The 24,697-nt window shown below is 43.2% G+C and overlaps 1 protein-coding gene across 12 annotated transcripts in view; it reads right to left on the bottom strand.

Annotated features, from left to right (window-relative positions):
* Positions 1–24,697, bottom strand: part of LDB2 (LIM domain binding 2) — a 402,888-nt gene that overhangs the window by 367,980 nt on the left and 10,211 nt on the right. For 6 of the 12 annotated variants that reach the window (XM_042984885.1, XM_042984884.1, XM_042984886.1 and 3 more), the window contains exons 2-4: positions 17,730–17,838; positions 17,232–17,389; positions 13,441–13,516 (exon numbers count right to left, since the gene is read on the bottom strand). In XM_042984885.1, the coding sequence (XP_042840819.1) occupies positions 13,441–13,516; positions 17,232–17,332 (177 nt within the window). In that variant the 5' untranslated portion in view covers positions 17,333–17,389; positions 17,730–17,838. Of the gene's footprint in view, positions 1–13,440; positions 13,803–17,231; positions 17,390–17,729; positions 17,839–24,697 lie in introns of those variants that run through there. The other 6 variants (XM_042984881.1, XM_042984882.1, XM_042984883.1 and 3 more) reach the window with 1 other exon arrangement.

Raw genomic sequence — 24,697 nt, 5'->3', positions numbered from 1 at the left:
TATCTATAAAATGTATATTACCCGTATTAAAACAGTGATAACTCAGAATCTAGTTACAAAATGGCTGTCTCTGTGAAATGTGCCTTTAAAAAAAGACCACTATTGGCCACAGAGAATGTAAATTGTCATGAAAGATACAAACATGAATAAGATAGTACCTGACCCCAAGGATCTCTTCGATCCAGTGAAGAAAATAAGATAACATTGCATACAACTCATGACACAGCCCACTTTTTGAGATATCACTTTTCTCCTTGAATCGAATATATGTCCTTCAAACGGTGTCATAAATTAACTTGCTATAGCCCAGCCTACTGGTTCTAGATCAACACTAACTCTTAACATTAATTCAAGCTCCTTCTTCCCAGTATAAATTGTGCAAAATCTTTTGATTTATAAACCTTACACAAGGTTGCATGCCTGCTGCCTCTTGACTCAGAAAAAATACAAGAGAAAGAAAAACAGTCGGGGGTGGGGGTGGGGGTGGGAAGGATCTGCCTTCAAGCAGGAGGGAAAATCATTCTTAAAAGGAGACAGAGAGCCCTCAGTGAAGATTTCTGACTAGTATTACATGCTAATGGTAACCATAATAGTTACCACAGCTAAGTCCTTAGTACCAGTATCCTATCTCAGAACTGGGGGACAAGACAGATTGTTAAAAATTCTACTTCTTTGAGTTCAAATCATGGCGCAAAGGAGCCAGACAATTTTTTTAATATTTAGATGCTATCTTATGTTTCAAAACATAAGCATAAGTGTAAAGAATTCAGGGAATTCACAGTATATTTGAAAAAGGTTTAAGAGCGTGGTGAAACACTCCTAATGTTAGTTTAGAAAGCTGGATTCAAAAGGGCACCCACTACGCTCCTAAGCATGAAAAGGTTGATACACATGCTTGTGTGGATTCCATTTACATACTAATATGTTAACAGCCATTTTTGCTTGTATTTTAGAGAAAATGTGTATATGCCTCTTTGCACATTGTTGTATTTATAAATACTTTATGTTAATAATGCACCATGTTTTTAAAATTAGAAAAATTAAATATATGTTTTAAAACATATACAATTTAATTTTAAATAAATTGGCAGAGAAAACAATCATAAATTCTAAATTCTTTTATTTTTTTTTAATTTTTTTAATGTTTATTTATTTTTGAGACAGAGAGACAGACAGAGCATGAACAGGGGAGGGTCAGAGAGAGAGAGGGAGACACAGAATCTGAAGCAGGCAGGCTCCAGGCTCCGAGCTGTCAGCACAGAGCCCGACATGGGGCTCGAACACACAGACCATGAGATCATGACCTGAGCCGAAGTCGGAAGCTCAACCAACTGAGCCACCCAGGCGCCCCAATTCTAAATTCTTTTAACATTTATTTATTTTTGAGAGACAGAGAGAAATACAGTGTGAGCGGGGGAGGGGCAGAGAGAGAGTGAGACAGAATCCAAAGCAGGTTCCAGGCTCTGAGTTGTCAGTACAGAGCCTGATGTGGGGCTCGAACTCAAAAACCATCAGATCATGACCTGAGCCAAAGTCGGACGCTTAACCAACTGAGCCACCCAGGCGCCGCATAAAGTCTGCAGCAATGTAGACTAGTGATGTGTTTTTCAACATCAGCAGCATGATGTTAAAGACTGATACTATTTTAGCGCAATCAGAAAACCGGAAAAGGTGAAAGGGATTTCAAACATACAAGTTTTTGTAGGGGGCGCCTGGGTGGCTCAGTGGGTTAAGCGTCGGACCCTTGATTTTGGCTCAGGTTATGACCTCCCGGTTCCTGAGTTGGCGCCCCACATCCAGCTCTGTGCTGACAGCGTGGAGCGTGCTTGGGATACTCTTTCAAAATAAATAAATAAACTTTAAAAAAAAACAAAAAGGAAATTTTTGTAAGATTGGTAGTAGTTGGTAAGATGGTGTTTAATGTGGCCAGTTCCTGGTTATTCTCAAGTAACACGTGTTAAGATTTAGAAAACCTGAGACCATTTTACAGCACTTGGGAGCCCAGGTAAGCCCCGCCTATGTGTCGTTTCTGCACTTCCAAAGTCAGGAGCTATAGGGCTGGATGATCTTTCATGTCTATTCCAGCTCTGAAATTCTAGGATTCAGCTATTTTGAGAGTGGTCGTCTCCACCAAATGTTCTCCATAAGAACCTTTCAAAGGCAGGAGATATTCACCAACTGCTTCATTTCAGTTTTAGGCAAGAAATTTTAGTCAGCTGCAGGGTAATCATGGCTGAAATTATAAGGCAGAAGAAGACATGTGTGTGTGTGTGTGTGTGCATTGCCAAAGGGTCAGCCTTGTTTATTAGTTTAGCTTTTGCCTGTCTACACAATTTTCAGTCTCAAGATAAAATCCTCATGAGTCCTAAGAAATGACCCTATCGGAAAGCAAAATTTAACAAACGCTACCCTCTCAAAATATATATATATATATATATACACACATATATATGCAAATAACTTAATGTTTGAGCTATGCAAGATACTTGACTAGAAAGATTTATAAAAAATATTAATGTGGAGATCTAAATAAAAATCGCAGGTGAGTTGGTCAAGGAGATGTAATGTAGGAAGCTATGCGTAGTTTAAAGAACTCAGTAAGGAAAAATCAAGGAAACTCTACCCTGATATTAGTGGGACGTACCAGCACATTGGAACGCCCAGGTGCATCTCTAAGGAAAGCAGAAGGAGGCAGCTTTCCTCCCCATCAACCTGAGCCCTGAGGCCAGAAGGATGCCGCATGGTGCCATTCAGCACATCGCCACTTCCACTCGTGGCGTTTTCACTGTGTTAGGGAGCAAGCCACAAGGTGTCACAGCGGATGATCAATTGGCAGGGCTGTTATCAGTCCAGACACGGAGGTGGCGCTTCCGGCTTCCAGCCCTTGCTGACACAGCTCCCTTGGAGAAGTCTGTGCGAAGCTGTGTGTTGAGAAGGGCGCCTCTTTGAAGGAGATGGCCAGTCAAGGCCAGCAGGTGTGTGCTCTCCATTTAGGTGGCCCTGCAAAGGCTCTCTGGAACAAGGGACCCTCTCAACATTCTGTTCTCTCCACTGAGTTCTTAGCCGGAGCAAATCCTGAACATAGCTTCTTCCCAACAGAATGGAGGACATGAGTCCCACACTTCGGTCAGTCCTTAATCCGAGACTACGGGTATGTCTCAGAGATCATTACAACCCGGATTTTGGGGGCGATCGTGGCCACCAGAAGGTATATGATTATCATGTGAGCACTACTGTATGGCACTGAAAAACCCTCGTCACGTTAGCATATATTGTGAGAATACCAAATCCACAAGTCTTATAACATCATAGCAAATTTTGCTCATTAAACGGAAATATGCTAGTACAAACCATGCGAAAAAAATATTTTTAAAGATACTTTCAGGAAATCAAGCAGTGTTTCATTACTTACACTACTTGATTTGCTGATAGGATAGAGAATAAGGGCAACAGCTTATGATCATTATCTTGGTTCACATTTATTGAGCACTTACTACACATAGAAATCCTCCCTTCCATGTGGGAGATGCATTCCAAGCCCCCTGATGGATGCCTGAAATTGTGGATAGTACCAAACCCCATATTTACCACGTTTTCCCCTGTCATACAGAACTATGATAAAGTGTAATTCCTAAATGAGGTCCAGAAAGAGATTAATAATAATTAACAAGACAATAAGACAGTGATAATAATATGCTGGAATAAAAGTTATGTGAATGTGCTCTCTCTATCTCGAAAAACCGTAGCATACCGTAGTCACTCTTCTTCCAGTGATGATGCCAGATGACAAAACGGCTATGTGATGAGGCGAAGGGAGGTGACAGACGCAGGCATTGCGATATGGTGTTAGCCTACTACTGACCTCCTGACAACATATCAGGAGGATCACCGGCTCCTGGACCTCCGTTGATGGCAGATAATTGAAACCAAGGAAAGCGAAACTGCACACGGGGCCGGGGGCGGATTACTGTTCCAGGCATTGTACGTGCCTTAGCCATTCCCCTCCCAACCTAACACTCAGGCTAAGAAAACAAACCCTCAGAAAAGTTAAGAAACTTTCCCTCAGATCACACAGCAGGCAAGACGCAAAGCCCGGGTTTGGATCCAGATCTGACTTGTTATCAGTCGTACTTGAGTTCAGATCTTTACACTCCACGCATGTCCCTCTTGTTGCTCCAAAGGAGCAGACACCGGTGCACATGTTTCCCAGCTGGAAGGTGCACACGTACACAAACACAATCTGATTGGGGCAAGGATCTCTCTCTCTGTGTGTCTATCTGTCTGTCTCTCATGCACACACACACACGCACACAAACGCACGACAGTTAGCAAACACAGTTATCATAAACCACAACATCATATACTAATATAACTTCTCTTATTTTCTGTTGGGCAAATCACTTCAAACAAGCTAATTAATGGCCCTGAAAGCCCTTTCCCAAAATGCAAAGTGCTCTGGGAAATGTAAGGTGTGGTCACGATTCATATCATAACTCATGGCTGTGGCCCCCTCGGCAGATCCAAAGAGAGATAAGTGGTAGATATATCAGATGAGGAAAAACACTAGGATAAGGATAAAGATTTTTAATCAGAAGTCAGGAGACTCCCCACAGACTCACACCACCCAGAAGGCAAGATTTTCAGGTCAATGCTTTCTTCACAGAAGAAATTCCCTCTTCAGCCTTCTTTTTTCTGCAGGTCTGGCTGAGCATTCTATCAGTGAAATTCACCGGGCTATTAGGCTTACAGATTCTTTTCCAGCTGTAACTGTTGGTAAGACTCGAGGTAAACTCCAGTGTGAATCTGGGTAGTGTTGGCACAACTTAATTTCCTTTATTCAACTGATATATTTTGCATATCAACTATGCGTTACGGGGCATGGGGAGGTGCAGCGGGGAGGGGGGGCTGTGATTGACACCTCTGAACAAGACAAATGAGGCCCCTGCCCTCACACAGCTCATATTCTGGGGGAGAAAAACAAACGCTTAAGAAATAAACTAGAAGCAAGAAAATATCAGCTTGCTGTCATTTTTGTGAAGAAAATGATCAGGCCATGTGATAGAAAGTGAGTGGGGTTAAGGGAGGGAATTTTAATTGAGGTGATCCAAGGGGAGCTTTTCTGTGAAGGGCACATTTAAGCTGGTCAGTAGAGGACCTACTAAGTGCTGGACGCTCACCCTTCGTGGTCATTGCTTTCTTTGAGATATTTAATTGATCACCTGCAAATAAAGTCAACATCAGGCCAAATTCTAATTCAAATTAGGCCTGCTAATACTTCTATGGATTATTATGGAGGAACAGAGCTATCCCACCACCGAGGGCAAAGATGTTGAGCCGTGAATGAGCTCGAAGAGTTAATGGATCCAAAGATGGTCCCTGTGGCTGGAGTCCACTGAACATGTAGAAGGAGAGGAGACGAGACCTCGGGATCAATTGTATTCTCACAGCTAGAGCAAGGAGTTGGGAGCTGACGCTAGGTGTGAGGGAAAGCCAGAGAGTGATGTGATCGGATTCACGCTTCAAAAATATCCCTGCGGCTGCTTGCGGGGAACAGATTTTAAGATGGAGAGAGGCAGCAGGGAGCACAGTTGGGTGGCCCTCCAAACCCTGAAAAGAGTGGATGGGGTTGGGATGTCACCAGGACAGAGTACTCCCCACCTCTTCAGAGGGGTCTGTCAAATCTCTAACCCTGAGCCTCTGTTTTCATTTGGAAGGCTAACACTTCAAATTAGGTTAGTCAAAAGTGGTGGTAAAGTGAGGGCAAGTCAGGGCCTCCAAAAGGGGTGGGGAGCCCTTCCCACCTGCCTTGGGAGAGAACACTGAAGGCAGGAGTTAGAAGATGGCGTCCCCAGGGATGCCGGGGTATGGACTCTGCCTCCCCGTCTCTGGGTTTCACTTTTATCTGTTAAAGGAGAACGAGAATGCATGCATGTCAGGCTTGGGGTGGATAAATGAGAAAACCCATCTTATGTCCGACAAGTGGCAGGCGTTTACTGTAAAGACGGTGGCCTCACTGAGAGCCGAAGTAGGGGTGCAAGGGTAAGGAAGGAACATCACCTCCCACAAAGAAACGCAGAGACACAGGGTGTGGAGACTGCCTCGTACAAGAGGATCAGGATCCAACTGGGTGGGTAGGAAGCCCCTGGACACCTTATTTTCTCTAAAATTCCTTTTATTTTTAATTTTTTTCATTTTTTTTTTTTTATTTTTGAGAGAGAGAGAGAGAAACAGGGAGACAGACTGTGAGCAGGGGATGGGGTAGAGAGAGAGGGAGACACAGAATCCAAAGCAGGTTCCGGGCTCTGAGCTGTCAGCCCAGAGCCCAACACAGGGCTCGAACCCAGGAACCGGGAGATCATGATCTAAGTCAAAGTCAGATGCTTAACTGACTGAGCCACCCAGGCACCTCTAAGATTCCTAATTGATGCAAAGGAAGCTAACACCATGACAAACTCTGACTGTGATTTAATCTCCTTATATTTGAATTGTTTAAGACAATTAAAACACCGTCTTCCACAGAGCCTGCCTGAGAAGAGTCCAGCACAGGATGGAAACCTAACTATTTTTAAGTAAAAGAATTAAACTTTGAGGTGACTATGCATCACAGTCCACAACACTTTCAGTGACTTCAGAGAAGACCACTTCAATGAATACCGAGGACACTCATTCTTCCATAGGGAGTATCATTTTGGTTCTTTTTGTCAACAAACAGGGTATATTTTCCACCTCTGGCATCATCCTTTGGGATTTCACATCATCCCTTTTGAAATCAGTCAAGAATTTGAGAGACAAGTGGTCAAGTCAAGTTACGTAGACGAGGTCCACTTTCCAGGCAGTGCCTAATAAATTTCTACAGGTGAAACCAAAGTCCTGGCTAGTATTTCTTATCGCAAGAGAGGTGTTACAGCAGCGAAGTTAACAGCACAATCTCTAAAACTAAACTACCATCTGTGTGACCTTCGACAGTTTACTTAACCCTTTGTTTCCTCAGTAAAAATGCAGTTAGTAGTACCTACCTCATGAGGCAAGTATAAGGATTACAGGCACTGACCCACAGAAAGCACTTAGCCCCATGTTCGACACATAGCGAGCACCCCAATGATGTTAACTATTATCATCCTGACGACCTTTCAGAAGGGTCTGTACCTTTCAGTACATGGACACACCCATAATACACTATGAACCTATCATGGCACTTCATTGTAAGACTTGGTTTGTATGTCTTCCTTCATTACCAAATTGTAAGCTTCCAGAGGACAGAAAAATATTTTAATCACCTCTGTATTCCCAGATATTGTCATTGTCTAAAATACGGCAATTCTCGAAGAGATAACCGAATTCTGTTTTAAGTATTGATAGTTGCCTATGTGCAGATGCATGCTCCTACAATGTGAGTTTTTAAAAAAAATCTAGGCTCAAACTGATGGAAGGAAGGAAGGGAAAGAAAGAAAAAAGAGAAAGAAGGAAAGAAAGAAAGAAAGAAAGAAAGAAAGAAAGAAAGAAAGAAAGAAGAAAGAAGAAAGAAAAAGAGAAAGGAAGGAAGGAAGGGGAGAGAAAAAGAAAGAAAGAAAGAAAGAAAGAAAGAAAGAAAGAGAAAGAAAGAAGGAAAGAAAGAAAAAGAGAAAGGAAGGAAGGAAGGGGAGAGAGAAAGAAAGAAAGAAAGAAAGAAAGAAAGAAAGAAAGAAAAAGAGAGAGAGAAGAAAGAAAGAAAAAAAGAAAGGGAAGCAAACAATATCTTTGTCAGATAATGACAAAGGTATATGTAGTCTCCACATCAGTTGAACATTTTTTAAAGCTCTGTTTTCTGACACTTTAAAAAAGAGATTGTTTTCCCAGATCAATTATATTTTTGAGACCCACCAACCAAATCCAAATAAGTTGATGAATCTTGTTCTTGACTATGGATAAAGTTGGATATTCAGGGTTGTTTGTTTTATGTGTTGTTGGCTTGTTCAGAAAGGAGGTGTTCTGTGTTTCTCGTGAAAAATGAGTTAATGTGGACAAATGTAATAAAAGGAGATTTATAGCCCTGTTCTCCATACAATTTAAATTAATTTCTTTCTGAAACCCAAACAAAAAGCTGAACGCATAAAAAACGCATACTGTTTTAAATCCTATATTATCATTTACACACCAAAAAGGGAGAGATTTAAATGTGCATTGATTTTAGACTGATAAGAATCTGTGTTGAATGGGAGTTGAGAGATTTTTTTTCTTCTTCTTCTTGGCCTCCCTACTAATAGTTAGTTTGCAGCAATTTTTAATTAAAAACAGTTCCCATCGCAAGAGCATGGGGGGAAAATAAAAAGACGTCAGGAAAATAAAATCGGTATGAGTCCTGCAGTTTGTTTTCTGAGGCCATGCAGAGATTCTGAAAAATAAGAGAGTTTGGAAGTTCTCCTTTTTAAAACTGCACTTTGGTTTCATTTAACATTTTCAAAACCGCTTTCCTTACCGCTACCAATGCCCCCTCCCCCCACTCCTCACCAACCCCCTTCGGAAAAACTTGGAAAGTTCTGTGTTTAACACCGAAAATCATTCATATGATGCGGAGCAACGACAACATGTTTCTTTCTAAATTTCTAGGGAAAAAAAAATCCAAGTTATCACAAAGTATTTCTCATTTTTTTCTACCTATCCAAAATACCTAATCTCATTTTAACTAGACTCCGTCTGATCAGGGATATCCAGCTACCCCATGAATAAACATGATGTTACAACGGGAAACCCTGTGACTGAAGTATATAAAAATGTAACTGAAAGAGAAGAATGAGAGCCCCCCCCTTCAGTCCCCTCCCACCCCCCCCCCCCAGGGAGTTTGAGAGAAGGACCAGGAGGGGTACAAGCAGCAGATTTAAATTTCAAGGTCTTCAAACATTTTTCACGTTCATATTAAATCCTGTAAAACCAAAAACTGTAATTCTAATAAAAACCTTGTGTGTGTGGCTTCCAATTGTAATCACGGTTTTCTCTTTTGGAGTGGGATGTGTAATGTTGATAAAAGAAAAGGGGGAGAAAAACCCTCGAAACAGAACAAATACATAATGGAACCCACACTTTCCTGGAGTTTGTGGTATTTTATTAAAAGGAGCGCATTGCCAACAGGAAAAAAAAAATATATATATATATATATACTTAAAAACAGCTTTATTGCAATGCAGACGAGTTTGGTAGTTTGAATGAGGACAAAGTACAGAAAAGTTACCAACGATAAGGAGATTTTTATAACTTGATAAACTTTCTGAAATTCTAGAGGAATCCAACACCAGTGAAATCTTTTCTCGAGAAATGAAGGTCACTATCATGGGTTTCATATTTTACCTATATTTTCATTTCACGGAGCTCAGGAAGTGGGGGGAAAATGCTGTTTTTGTGATTACTGAAGCTTTTCGGAGAACAAATTCTGATATCTGTACACCATGTCTTTATAGCCTACCTGATCGCACTCTGTGTGCGATGCTAAACTAACTGTATAATCGGGCACTTGTGTCCCTCCCGGATACATTTGGGACAGCAAGACCATCCATGAATTTTGGAAGACACGGGTAAATCATGGTAGCCTACACAACGGAAAATGTCACCCCCTTCCTACTGCCTGGGAATTACTAGTGACCAACTGTGACGCAAATCTCAAAGAGTTTCTCTTAACTTCGTTTAAAAAGTGGGGGGGGCGGGGGTAGGGAGGACACCCACGCATTTCTTTACGAGATTCCACCGAGATTCTGATGTTGCAAATAAACTTTATTTCCCAGAACAGCCAATAGCATTTAAAACATATTCTTGTTGTTTTTGTTTGCTTTGTAATACACTCATATTCCTTTAAAAAGGTCCTATAATCTCTTAGAGACTTGCTCGCTTTTGCCACAAAGATTATGGATCTAAATTACGTCGTGGTGAAATAAATGTGGAGAGTGTGGGGAAGAGAGAGCACTTTTAGGGTGGGGGAAGCTGATGCCCAAAGCAGCTTCAGGGAGCACCAGGCCCCCAAAGGCATCAGAATTAATTCCAAGGACCTAGTTCTCAAACTTTCTCTCCTCTTCCATGTAGTGATGCATCCACTGGCAAGTTAACAGACGTTTACTGAGTAACTACTATGTCCCAGGAACTTCAGGCTCCAAGTGCTACTTTAAACAAGGCTGGCAGGGTCTCTGCTTTCCGTGTTTTCTCCACCATCACCCCATTATTTCAGGGCCATTTGTGACTTTGAACTGAATACCCTGAACCAAGAAATAATGTCTGTGCTCCTCGTGCTGGCTTGCAGCACTCTCTCATACAGAAGAAAACCAAACCCAGGGCTTTTGCAGAATCTGAATTTTTAAGTTAGAGGGGTATTGCAAGGTAATTTTCAGATGAGGAACCGTGATATCGATGCCAAATAGTTAGTAAGTGACAGAAACAAGTTAGGAACAGGAGAACTCCCAATCCAGTGCTCTCAAAACTGTAACTACTCTGCTTCTGATGGACTTCGATTTGATTTAATTGGAAGAAATGCACCAATCACTTGAGAGAATGCCCCAGGGAAGGGGTTGGGGGTCAGCTACTGGGGGAGAATAGGTAAACCCCTTGCTTCCTTACCACTTTCTTTCCTTTCCATAAAAAGGAGGTTACTAGGAAATTTCTACAAACTCGATTACAATTTATTCATTCAACATTGATCTGCTACAATTTCTTTCTACCCGAATCTATGTTTAAAAAGGAATAGGGACTTGAGAGTATTACCCAGATTGTGTGTGTGTGTGTGTGTGTGTGTGTGTGTGTGTGTGTAATGAGGAGTCAGTGAAATAGTACCATGTAATATAGGAGCAGGAACCAGAAGACAGGAGAAAGAACTGAGTCTCTTTTGTCCAAAATGATTGAATGCATTGGTTAAGTTCCAAAAGTCACTCAATAATCTATTTGATTTTGTGTGTGAATAACCTGGTAACTCTTGCTGGGTATTATTGTATTTTATGTCAACCGGCTACAGGGCTCAGAACAACTTTATCATCAATAATCATTGTTGGTAAAGGCACAATGTAACTTTCTCACGAAAAGTTTTTTTTTTCGAAATATTTTCTTTTCCAATTACAAACTATGATCAAAATGTAGTACTTAATGTTAATATTTAAATGGCTCAGTAGAAATTATTTTATTCTCTCCTTTTTACATATGAAATAAAAACAAATTTATGGCCTTGGGTTCATGACATCATTTACGGCTTGGCAAAGAGAAAAGAAGTGTCAGGGCAATTATTTGGATAATTGTAAAAAAGATCTAATTAGTGGGGACATGTTCGGGGTTGGCTCTAGAACATACCAGAAAACAGTTCGCAGTGCTTTTTTGTCACAGTCAGAGAGGTTTTTAAAAAAATCTTTAAGATTTGTCAGAGCAAGCTTTTCTCTCCAGTTTCTTGAGCTATGAAGCTGTTTTTTTTCTACTCAGGGGAAAATCTTTAAAAGTAATACCCCATAATCCAAAAGGTAGGAGTTCCTGAGTTCACTCTCACAAAAGATAATGTGACATTTTTAAGAAACATACCACAAATGGGGGACTTTTCGAAGGTGTTCTCTCAAATGCGAAACAAATGTGGGACTTTTCTGCAACTGTAGATTTTTGTGAGGGTTAGGACACAGAAGTGCCCCAGTAATCTAGCTGTGACCTGGCCAAGTGATAATTTAGGAGCACAGGGGAACATAGACATCAGAGAAATCTGCCTGTTCTTCTGACCAAGGAGGATGGGAGAAAAACCTCATTCCACAACTTCTCAAAAACTTTCCAAAACGCGAGCTGGACACAGGTTATTTTTTTTAAATCCTGTAGCTGTTCAAGAATTGAGCCTTCATGGCCCCTGTTCTCTTGTTTTCAACCAAGTATATTTTTAAGACCTTTTTTAACCTCAAATTTGTATAGCAATTAATGTGTGCCTGAACTACAAGACATTTTCTATCCCCCTAATTCTGATAAGCAGGCTATGACAACCAATAGCTCATGCAAGAATTTAAGAGTCCAACAAATAGTTGCAAAAACCTGAATGAAAGATACCAACTGTCACACACACACACACACACACACACACACACACGAATATCATTTCCTGCCAACAGGTCGCCACCCTAAGCAAAACAGAGTTTACACTTGTGTAAAAGCTACTGGCTTCTGGGGAGAGAAACAGTATCATCAATTATATTTAACTTCTATGATGTATTAACATATAAAGAAAACAGCAGTACTAAAGACAACCCAGTTTTTTAAAAAACATCAGTCCTTGTCCAGGAGTTAGCCAATCAGAAAGCAGGTCACATCTTGTTAGCTGTATTAAATGCATTAAACGTCATGAATTCTCCATGGCTCTGTTGACAATTTAAAGCAAGTGTGCTTTATTTTATCATACAACATTAACAGAGTCCCCTTCCAGAGCTGAGACTTAGTGTTCAATCTAAAATTCCACCAAGGCTATTTCCTTAAAGCTCTGTGCCATCAGCCCTCTGGGTATTTTGTACTCCGGCAGAGAAGACGGAATTCCCAGCGATTTCTACTTCCCAAAGTCACTTTGGTGCACCCATCACAAACTCCTTGTCAAAACACTTCAACACAAAGCTCCAACTTACAGGCAAATTGGACAGCCCAGCAGCCCAGCAGCAAGACCCGGCCAGGCTAGCCCAGAGAAAAAGTCAGCTGGCATTAAATATTTAAATTGCAGGAGGCAGTCTGGAGTTTTGCATTTACAAAGTTCTGAAAGTCCTGTTCTCTCGGCTCCCAGAGTTGCTGGCCGAGGAGGCAGAGGCTCACTCCCCCCTCTCAGGCACAAGATTACAAATATGCAAAACTCAAGCTGACTTGAAGGCTGAGCCGGCTCCCGGGGAAGGTAGAGCTCCTTAGGAGACACTCCCAGCAACGATAAGAGAAGTCGAGAACCCCCTTGCCCCAAGCAACTGGTTTCTGAATTTAACACGGAAATACACAAACAATGTGTCCCTCCAGGGCTAGTTCAGAAAAGTGTGTGGGCTTACCCTTCTCCCCCCTCCACCTCGATTTTGATGACTTTGAAAAGCAAATGCAGGTCAAAGCAGACTTCCTCTGGGATTTGTTAAAAATGCATTTTGCCAGATGCAAATGATCACAAAATCCCTTGGAATCATATCTCACGAAACACTAACGGGACTGACTCAGAGCCTGCAAACCCCAGAGTTCTGGAAGAAGAGCATTTCTGGAGCCCCGGCAGGCAAATCAAGTGCTGGGTTGTCTATTTCAAGATTCCGGCAGAAACTGTCCCCAGCTCCAAGAGTTGCTGTGCCTGGAAGCCCGGCGTTCAAACTAGTGGATTCATCCTGGCGCTCATTTCCACGTACGTGGTAGTATCTAGTGGGACACTTCCCACAGAATTCAGCCAGCAGCCCAGGAAAAGCCCATGCACAGTTTGAAAAAAACACACAAACATACACCCAAGGTTGGAGTACTTACCTCTGTGCGAGCCTGCAGCCTCTTGTTCATCTCATAGATTCGGTATTCTGGCTGAACCATGTATGGTGTATGTCTCCTATAAAATGGGCCGAAAGGAGAAGAATAGAAGGGGTCATGTGGTGTGCTGGACATCTTGCCTGCTTGTCGAAAATCAAGCTAAACAGAGTATCAGTAACGTCCATGCAGAGCACATGGGCTGTGTTCCTCACAGTACAAAGTAGACGCACGCACACGCTCACACACACACACACACACACACATACACACACAGAGGCAGGCAGGCAGGCAGGCTGAACACACTGGCTGGGAACTGCTGTTGGAGCCCTCTATAGCAGGAGAGGAGAGAGAGAGCGAGAGGAGGGAGGGAGGGAGGGAGGGAGGGAGGAAAGGAGGGAGGGAGGGAGCACGGGAGAGGAGGGAGAGGGAGAGAGCAGGAGCTTCAGAGAGGAAGGGAGGTTGGTAGGGAGGAAGGGAGGAAAGGAGGGAGGGAAGGAGGGAGGGAGGGAGGGAGTGAATGAGAGAGAGAGAGAGAGAGAGAGAGAGAGAGGAGGCTGGATGGCTTTAGGCACCACTGCTTGTTTTTAAAGAAGCAGTTTGTGGAGAGGTCATTTCCTGTCCACACTGTAGACTAGTTCAAAAATATAATTCTCCTCACAGTCTGACAGAAGTCTAAGGTTTGGTTTTAATTTTTTTCCTCCAGCCAGGACCCTTCACAACCTGATTGCTAAGCTTGTTAGCATATAGGTGGTTTAACCGCTGCCTGAGCCACTCACCCCTGACAGTCACACTGTTGTAATGTATCAGAAATGTGATTACCACAAAATACAGCAACACTGCACTGTGGTCCCCTGTATTAGAGCTGGTGATTCACTGGCAAGCCAAGATTTCCTTCTGCACTAATCTCCCCATATAGTTTTGGGTTTACTTGCTGTTGTTCCAAGGGCTTGTTACAGCCTTTGCATTTCCACCCCCTCCTCACCCCCAGGCTCCCCAATCAACCCTCTTCCCAGCCCCTCCCTCTTCTCCCAAGGCTTCAGTTCAAGCAGGTTTAAGGGGGGCCTGGGTTCAGGTTACCGAAACATTTTCAGGTAAAACAATCATTCCGAATGTGGAATGCCTAGGATACACCCTTGGAGCAGTGGGCTTTTTTTTTTTTTTTTTTCAAGAAGAAGAAAAAAACAAAAAACAAAAAATCTCCCAAAGCCGACCTCCAAATAAGATAGGAAAAGCAACAAGGGGGAAACTCCCACAAAAAATGACCATGGAAAATTCAGTTGAGTAGGAAATTGCAGATAATTGAATGGCTCATCCCCAAATAACATGTCCAACTCTGATGGAGGCAAAGTCTTTATTTTCCAAGATTGGTCAAGAACATAAATCTTTTTGCAACCGAGGTACATGATAGCTGGAGGAAAACGGGCACAGCTCAAGGGAGGGGAAAGGATCTCTACAGAGAACTAAATGACCCATATGACAATCACACTCTACTGGACCCAACGATAACCAGACGTATACCCCTCAAACAAAGCCTAGATGCAGAAAATGTAAATGTATTGAGCTAAGACCTAGCTAGGTCTGTGGTATTAAGAAGAGAAAGCAGAGACCACCAAAAAGGGTGATGCACGCAAGCCCCTGAATGTAAATGCATGCAAATGAGACATTTCTTCTTTTTAATAAGCAGATTAATTAACTTTCTGCCCCAATCATGGCTTGGGGTATCTCCAAGTCACTAGCCAACAGGGGATAAGGTATTGCTAGTTCTGTAATTTACACTCTTTAAGAATACTCAGGAGCAGAAATACCCCCAAATTGCTGTCTTGATCAGCCCTTTGTCTTGATTGGAGGAGATACCTGTAGGGTCCACCCCAAACTTGTAGTGCAACTCAACACAGTAAAGTCCCTTGCCAGGATGAGATTAGGGGAGGCATTACACTCGGGCTGCTTGGAACTTGTTCGAGAAGACCCCAGGGCAGGCCAGCATGCTTAGTTTCAAGTTTCATTACAAATCCAAAAGCTGGACTAAATTTGCTGCAAGGTTTGTCAAAACACACAACCTTCTAAAGACGAGATTTCAAACAAATTTGGCTTGATTTATGTTTTGGAATGATGGCCACTGCAAAATCTAACGGTTCCTTGTGTTTAGATTCCCAAACTAAGGACGTTCCAAGAGTTTAGTGCCTGCCTGAGTTTGTGTTTACGTGGCTTTTTCGGAAAAAAAAGCAAAGTAACACCTAGCAGGCATGTGCAGCCCAATATTGATCAAAAAAAAAAAAAAAAGAAAGAAAGAAAGAAAGAAAGAAAGAAAGAGAAAAGAAAAGAAAAGAAAAAAAAGAAAAGAAAAGAAAAGAAAAGAAAAGAAAAGAAAAGAAAAGAAAAGAAAAGAAAAGGAAAAGCTCAAAGATCCATTTGGGGAACTTCTTTCTAATAGAAGGTAAAATTTTGCTCTCGTTAATTCTTGCAGACCATTCCAAGTTATCATTGGAAATACTGCTTCCTGTTAATACCTAAAGACTAAATGCAGAAAGATCGGAAACCTTATACTGCTTGGGCCACATAGCTTCTCATCTTTGCTGCCTCAAGAGTCTGCACACTGGCCTCCCTGCTCAGATTCACAATTCTTTTCTGACTTGGGATTGGTCTTTGTCATTATCAGAATGCTGGCTGCAGAAAAGAAAAACTGCTCTTCCCTCATGGTTTCCCTTCACGGTTTCCCTGCCACCAGTAAGAAAATGTCCATACTCCTTGGTGAGGCACACAGGGCTCCTTAAGACCTGCACTCACTCCCTCACTCTCTCTGTCTCCCTCTCTGTCTTTAAACACACACACACACACACACACACACACATACACACACACCCCTTTTGTTTGTTTGTTTGCTTGTTATCCTTGGTCTTCCTAAACTTTACAATCCTGTTCCACACACATGTACACATTGTACTTTTAGCCCTTGTTCACCTGTAAACTCTTAGTCGACCTCTGTCCAATTAAATTATCACCTCCCCTCTGAATCTTTTTTCATTAATCCTTCATGAATTCATTTATTGCACGGGTATTTCATTCACGGTAGAAGGGGGCCCGGAGGACCGTAGCACTGGTCAGAGCACTTTTCAATTCTGGTTCCACCACCTTCCTGCCCTGGGAGCTTCAGCAGGTGACTGCATCTCTCTGTGCCTCTGTCACACTGTTTTCAAACCAGAGACAATGAGAGTAACAACCCATAAGATTGTTGCAAAGGATTAGATGAGATAACATGCTACAATGTACTAGAACCCATACATATAGCGGCACCTGGGTGGCTCAGTCGGTTAAGCACCGACTCCTGATTTTGGCTCAGGTCATGATCTCATGGTTCGAGGGATCAAGCCCCGCATCGGGCTCTGCGCTGAGTGTGGAGCCTGCTTGGGAGTCTCTGTCTCCCTCTCTCTCTGCCTCTCCCCGGCTTGCTCACTCTCACTCTCTCTCTCTCTCTCTCCCTCAAAAATAAGTAAACTTGAAAAGTATTTTTTAAAAAGCACCCACACATATAAATTCTCAAAAAATATTATTATTGTTAGGTACCTAACATACACTTAGGTGCTAGGGAACACCGGGAGGCCAACGTGGGTAGCAGACATGCTCCCTGTCCTCTTGTCCCTGGTAGTCCACTGGGGATGAGAAAGGACACAACACCGGAGAACGAAAAAACCTTTGGGAACCTAATTTCAAACTGTAGTGTGTGCTATGAAGGAAATACAGTGGTCTCCACCTTATCCGGCTCCCTCTTTCCAACGATCTTACTGTACTGTACTCACCCCACTTGTGATGATGTGAGGTGATAACATGCCAGCAAGATCAGATCTGAAGGAGGTGAGTGACATAGGCATGTGACGCAGCACCAGCCTCCTGTTGACATTCGTCAGAAGGAGAAGCTTCTGCTTCCAGCTGGTACTTGAAACTCCAGAAAGCCAAACTGTGGAGATGGGAGAGAGGGACTGCTGTAAACAAAAGGAAGGGACAGAAAACAATGTCCCCATCTCGGTCAACACTGGATCTTCTGTTTTCTTCCAGTGGAGAATTTACATGTCAACGTGCTCATTGCTCTCACTTTTAATAAGTGAGTCCTTACTATGTGGGAAGCACTATGCTCAGTGGAATACACAAATATTCTTTATTGATCTCGAAGTAACCTTACGTGATTCGTTTGACTCCTGTCCCCATTTTACAGATATGGAAACTGGGGCTTCAAGCTGCTACGAAACTTCTTCAAAGTCATACAACTAGTAAGTCACGGGGGCAAAATCCTTACGCACTTCGCGGCTTGACATCCAGGTCCATGTTCGTCTTTAAGGCGTCTCTGTTCTTTGGCCTCGGTGGCTAGTGTGGTGCTGGGCCCCCAGCAGGTGCTTAAACCACACACACCTGAGTAAGTGGAGGAAAAGACAAGAGGATGAAGTGTCTTCTCTGTCCTGCTTAAATGCAGGCACCCCTTGTCCCCCGCCCCCACTTCTACCCATTCTCCCTGAAGCCCGGCCTCATTACTTCCCCTTTTATTGCTGCCCCAAATCTTCCAGAATGTTCTCCCCACATTGCAGGTATCTGTTTAACCCTATGCACCATCAGGTCACCTGGCTGGTTTTGCCAGTTCCCTATTTCTTAAGGGACCAGCTATGACTCTTGTTATTCTGGCCCAGGGCTGCGCATAAGTAAGAGAAAGGATGTGCTCATGTTAATGCTGCAGATCAACTCCTTTAGGAAACCGTAGAGAAATCCAATAGCCATGTTTGTATACCGTAAAAAAGTGAACGAGTCTAACCCCTGTTGTGACAGTCTTGTTACCCCCAAAGCCTGAGCCATGAGTTTACATATGATTTTGCATGATGTGTATTGAATAAACTCCAAAACGCTTCACACAGACATTCAAGGCGATTTAAAAGCTGACCTGACCTTTATGCTAGGGACCTCCTCTTGCCATATTCACATTAGATTTAGCCCACAGAGTGTTTATTTTTCTTTTAACTTGGAATACTTGCCAACAGTTTACAAAAATAAAGAGTTTCGTAGGAAATTCAGATTTTCGTCTTCTCTGGAAACCTCATGAGCTCTGGCCACCCTTGGCCCCATCCCATGTCGGCGGCGTGGGGTGGGACCTGATCGTTACCACTTTTCCCTCGATCTCTTGATGGCCTTCTCCAGGCACCGTCCCTAATTTCCATTTATCCGTCTGATCCCTCTGGGTATTAAAGTCATCGTCCTTTTTAAAATCTACCCAGCTGCACCCTCTCCAATTCCTTTTGCTTGCTTGTTTCAGAAAGCCAGTTTTCTTAGCACTCTCTGTTCCCCTCTCGGCCCTTCCTTATCTCTGTGCCCCATCTTTTCTTTTCTGCCCCTTCATTCCATAAGCATTCGGCTAACATACATGTGCAAGACACAGCGGAGATGTGGCAGGGGGACGAAGATAAACGAAGATTTAGATGGCGTAGCCTCTATTTTCAGGTCACGAAGAGAAATATGAAACCTGTAGTCGCTTCATTCACGACAAATCGATATTGAGTCCTTACCCTGTACTAAGTACTGTGCCAAGTGCTGAACATACACCTTACTTGCAGAACTAATTGCCACCTCCAGGGTCTTGACCACAGAGAAGCAGACTTGATCGTCTTTTAGAGGATGAACTTTGGAGCCTCAATGACTTAGTTTAAATCCAGAATCCTGCATCTAGCTGTGTGACCTTGGGCACTTGACTAACCTCTCTGTGCCTCTGTTTTCCATTCTGTAAAAAGAGGCTTAGGGTACCTGAGTGGTTCAGTCGATTGAGCGTCTGACTTGAGTTCAGGTCATGATCTCATGGTTCCTGAGTTCAAACCCCGCATTGGCCTCACGGCTGTTAGTTCAGATCCTGCTTAAGATCTTCTGGGGCACCTGGAATTAGCAGTGGAGACAGGGCAGGAAAAACCTAAGGCATAATATAGTAGGCATCTGCAAACCGATGAATGAAATGCTAATCTACAAAGAGCCTCCAAGGAAGGAGGGATTCATTCAAATTAGTAAAATCAAGGAAGGCTTCACAGAGGAGTTGGCATTTGTATTTAACCTCAACATATCTTTCAGAGAGAGAGGCCACGCAAGCAGAGGAGACAGAATGGAAATGAACATGTCTGACACCAAGCAAAGTCAAGAAATATTGTGAAAGTAGAGACAGTAAAATGCTATCGAAGCCTGTTTCTAGAAGGTTTAAGTACCAGTGTAAGGAATGTGAGGTTTATTGCATGGATGGCAGGGAGTCAGAAAAAGGCAAGAAGAGTGCTTTTTTTTTCTTTTAATTTTTTTAATGTTCATCTACTTTTTTGAAACAGCCTTTAAATGTTTATTTAGTTTTGAAAGAGAGAGAAAGAAACAGAGAATGAGTGGGGGAGGGGCAGAGAGAGAGGGAGACACAGAATCGGAAGCAGGCTCCAGGCTCCGAGCTGTCAGCACAGAGTCCAACGCGGGGCTCGAATTCACGGACCGCGAGATCGTGACCTGAGCCGAAGTCGGAAGCCTGACTGACTCAGTCACCCAGGCACCCCGAAAAGTGCTTTGTTTGAGCAAGATGCTTTGCAGACACAAGGGGGATAAACGGGACTCAGACCCAAGAATTGAACTCTGCCCTGGGAAGTTGATTTCAGTCAAAGGCATCCCTCGCACACTTTGCTCAGAAACTTGTCTCTTGAACGTAGGAAACAGAAGAACCAGAGCAGAGGCTGAAAAACATCTCCTGTTGCTCTTGGCTCTCCCCCGGAATGAAAATGACTGATGAGGCTGTGGGATTCCTAAAGGCCATCTTCTCATCGGTACCAGTCATCGTTGCCCAGGCCATTAAAACTTACAAATGGAGTCAGTCCGTGGTTGAGGAGGGCATTGCTAACTACGCCAAGGAGCTTGGAAATCTGTCTCCACCCTGCAGTTTTGAAGACATATTGAGTTTCCTTTCTTGTGGTGTCCACTGTCATTCTCTGATGTCCTCTTGACTCAACCAAATCTAGTAAGTAATTGTAATGACCAAAGAAGGCCGTAGCCACTGAAAACCCACTCATTCCTCAAGGATCAACAGTAAAATCCAACCCACAGCATGGGCCATCCAACACGCACTTAATCACTCCAGAAGTATTCGCCGAGGGCCCACCGTGTGCTGAAACCTCCTCTCTCAGATTCTGTGTGATCTGGCCCTTTCTTATCCTTCCAGCCACATCCAAACTCTGTTTCTTCCTGCCCTGCTCCTTCCACTGCATTTCCAGTACACAGCAAACTCATTCCTCCAAATTCTAGAATCGTCCTCTCTTCGTCGCTGCCATGACCACCTGTCTCTTCCTTAGCCTTCGTTCTCAGCTCAAGATGTTACCCCTTTGAGGAGGTCCTCCATAACCAAATGATCTAAACACCCATCCATGGCCATCACTTTCCATCACTGAATTTTGTTTGTGAGGTCTCCAACACTGACCACTACTTGTAATCACGTCTGCATTTACTATTGACTTGTGTGTTGCCTGTGTTCACTACGAGATTGTAAATTCTAGGAGTGTGGGTGATGTGTTCATTTTATCCACCCATTCGCACTCAGAAGTTGCTTGGCACATGTGGGTGCATGGTATATTTTTGTAAAACAAATGGATGAAAACTTATCAAAATGAATAAGGACAGCTAGGAGAGCTGTCCTAGCAATTTGCCTCCCTAATTCCAGACCAGAGTCTCCATTTAAGAAGGGTGTGTAAAAGCTATTATGCATTCATTCATTTATTCATTTAGAAAGCATGTATCGGGTACTTACTCCACGTCAGGTACGATGCTAGGTCCCAGACAAACAAAAATGGGCAAATTTTATAGTTTCAGCGACTCCCTTCCCAGGATCCAGTTACCTATGAGGACCTTTGTCGTCATGAATTATTCAGTATCCAAAAGATCTCAGAGCTGCTGTTGAGATTTCTGTAATCTATTTCCAACCCACGGGAGACCATGTTGGCCAAGGGTCAAAGACGCTGCACTCCGGATCCAGTTTTGTCACTCCCTCGCTGTGTAAACCGGATCTCACCAATTACCGTACTGCTGAAGTTAGCTTTAGTTTCTTTATTTGTAAAATTTCATAGGGCCATTATGGGAATCAAGGAAGAACACTTCATAACAATAAGTAATCCCTTACATAGCTGTTATGAAATGCCAGGCACTATTCTAAGTAGTTTATAAATATTGACTTGTTTCGTCTTTACAGCAATCCCAGAAGATAAAAACTATTACTGTTCCTATTTTGTAGATGAGGAAGCGTAGGCCCAGGAAGGCTGAGTAACTTGCTCAAGGCTACCCAGTCAGTCACTGGGGGGTTGGGAGCTGGAGCCAGGCGGTCTGGCTTCTCTCTGTGGACACTGTCAGCCACCAGGGTCCACAGCCTTTGTCCATGCCTACACTAGGTTGTGACCTGCCGGAGAAGAGAGAACAGACCTTCTCTAGCATACGGCCACATAGACCTGCAACACGTCAAGAAGAAACAAAAGTATAAATGAGAGGATACAACGTAACATTGGAGACGCTTTGTTTACAAGTAAAAGAAAAACCACTCTAAATGCCATAAGCAAAAAAGAAAACAAAAGTGCATTTATTGGCTTATGTCATTGGAAAAGTTAGAAGAAGCTGACTTCAGGTACAGTAGGATCCAGGGGCCCAAAGTAAGCCCTGAAAGCTTTCCTCATTCACAGACAAGCTTTATCCGTATGGTGACTATAGGCAGGGCCGGGCTAACCTCTCCAAATTAGCCCAGCGGAAAGAAGTTTCGTCCATGGGAGTTTCAGTAAAAATGCCGGTGTTGAATCTTATTGCCTGATTTGGACATACATGCCCACATCTAAACCAATCACTGTGGCCAAGAGAGTTGGCCAGTGCTAGGTCAAAGGTTCACCCTTCCAGCCCCAGGCCAGAGTGCATCCTTCTGAAGCTGGGGGCCTGCCCAAATGTCAGGATCCTCACTAGAAGATAGGTGTAGTGGATTGAACGGTGTCCACAAGTCCTAACCCCCAGTACCTGTGAATGTGCCCTTATGTGTAGATCAGGTCTCATGGATGTAGTCAAGTTAAAATGAGATCTTATTGGATTAGATTGGGTTTATGTCCAGTGGCTGGAGACACAAAGGCACAAAGAGGGAACACAGCCACGTGAAGAGGGAGGCACAAACTGGAGTGACGTCATTATAAGCCAAGGATCACCAAGGACTGCCAGAAACCACCAGAAGCTAAGAGGCAAGGAAGGATTCTTCGCTAGAGCCTTCAGAGGTAGCATGGTCCTGCCTTCTAGAACTCTGAAAGAATGCATTTCTGATGATTTAAGCCACCCACTTTGTGGTACGGAGTCCCTGGGACTTTACTAGACAGGAAATGGATCTGGAATGCAAAGCCTGTGATATCCGAGCACAAAGATGCCTGCTTAGCTGAGTTGGAAGGAAGTGCAAGGAGACCCCGTTTGTTGTCTCTCCCTGTAATAATAATAACAATAATAGTCTCATTTACTGATTGCTTGCTAGTTGCCGTGCAAATGTAGACTGGTGCTTTACATAAAATTATATCTTCAAATCTTGTATCTTCGTAGTACCCCTGCTGAGTTAGCTATCTTTCCCTCTAGGCATGAAGGAGCTACCATACACAGAATATGGTCCTACTTCTGAAATTATGGGTAAGATCCCTGAAGGCAGCTTCTATATGTCACTAACCTTTATACGGCACCCTCCCCCCAAATCACACACACACAAGTGCACATGTGCATACACACCTGTATCACAACACCAAGCCGTGTTTGCAGCAAATAAAACGGACGGCAAATACTTCACAAATGAGGGGTGCCTGCCTGGGTGGCTCAGTCGATTCAATAAATTCATTTTTGTTTCTTTTTTGCTTATGGCATTTAGAGTAATTTTTCTTTTACTTGTAAACAAAGTCTCCAATGTTACATTGTATCCTCTCATTTATACTTTTGTTTCTTCTGGACAATACATGTTGCAGGTCCATGTGAGCGACTGACTCTTGGTTTCGGCGAGGTCATGATCTCGCGGTTCATGAGTTCCAGCCCCACATCAGGCTCTGCACTAATAGCACGAAGCTTGCTTGGGATTCTCTCTCTCCGTCTCTCTCTGTCCCTCTCCCGCTCGTTCTCTCTCTCTCAAGATAAATAAACGTTTTTTAAAAAGAAATCAGGGGCGCCTGGGTGGCTCGGTGGGTTAAGCGTCCGACTTCGGCTCAGGTCATGCTCTCATGGTCCGCGAGTTCGAGCCCCGCATCTGTCGGGCTCTGTGCCGACAGCTCAGATCCTGGAGCCTGCTTCTGATTCTGTGTCTCCCTCTCTCTCTGACCCTACCCCGTTCATGCACTGTCTCTCTCTGTCTCAAAAATAAACATTAAAAAAAAAAGAAATAAAAAATACTTCACAAATGAATAAATAGCAGTCTATGCTAGCTAAATGTCTTAACGGGTACACCAATTTTTTTTTCTACCATGCTAAAAATTACTGTCTGTGATAGCACGTTTTTCTCCTGCTCTGTTTTACCCCCCACCTTATTTTTAGTGCTGCCCAACCCCCAACCCAACCTGCCAGAACTAGCTTCACTCATCTGTATTTCAGCCCCGTGCCTCCTGCCTCCCTCTCCTCCCCTTGGAGCTTCACAGGGATACGCACAGACCCCAGGACTCTGACAGACACCCTGAAAGCTGGAAGAAAGACAGCGTGGCCGCACAGCCTCCTAAGCCCGCCAAGGATGGACCTGTATGGCGTAACTTGGACCTGGACAATCATTCGTGAACAAAGGAGCCCAGATGCCTGTGCCTGCTCAGAATTGACTTCTGAGTCCCTCTATTATTGAAACTGACATCGGAAGTGTGTGCGTGTGTTTCTTTCATAAAAGCCCTATCCTAATCCAAGATCAAACAATTTATTTTGGAAAATAACTGTACATAATGGTACATTTTCTAGAACTGGCCAGGTTTCCCCCTGCCATTTGCCGTCGGCTTTGAAGTATTTAATAGCTAAGGTAACTTGAAGAAACTCCCATGTTCCCGAAAGCTGCACTTACTGCCTCTACTATTTGCTAGGGACTTATCATTTACCCACCGCTTTATCAGTCCACTTTTTGCTTTTATCTGCTTATTTCCCAAGTGGATTGTCATTACCTAGTTTTCTGCACATCGTTTTTAAGACCTGTGGAGGATTTCCTTACATAAATTGGCCTTAACTGATCTAACTGTCCCCTAGAGTTGATATTTGCATTATT

Source organism: Panthera tigris, chromosome B1 (assembly GCF_018350195.1).
Source record: "Panthera tigris isolate Pti1 chromosome B1, P.tigris_Pti1_mat1.1, whole genome shotgun sequence".
NCBI classification, from domain to species: Eukaryota; Metazoa; Chordata; class Mammalia; order Carnivora; family Felidae; genus Panthera; species Panthera tigris.
This window is presented reverse-complemented; position numbering and strand designations above follow the sequence as displayed.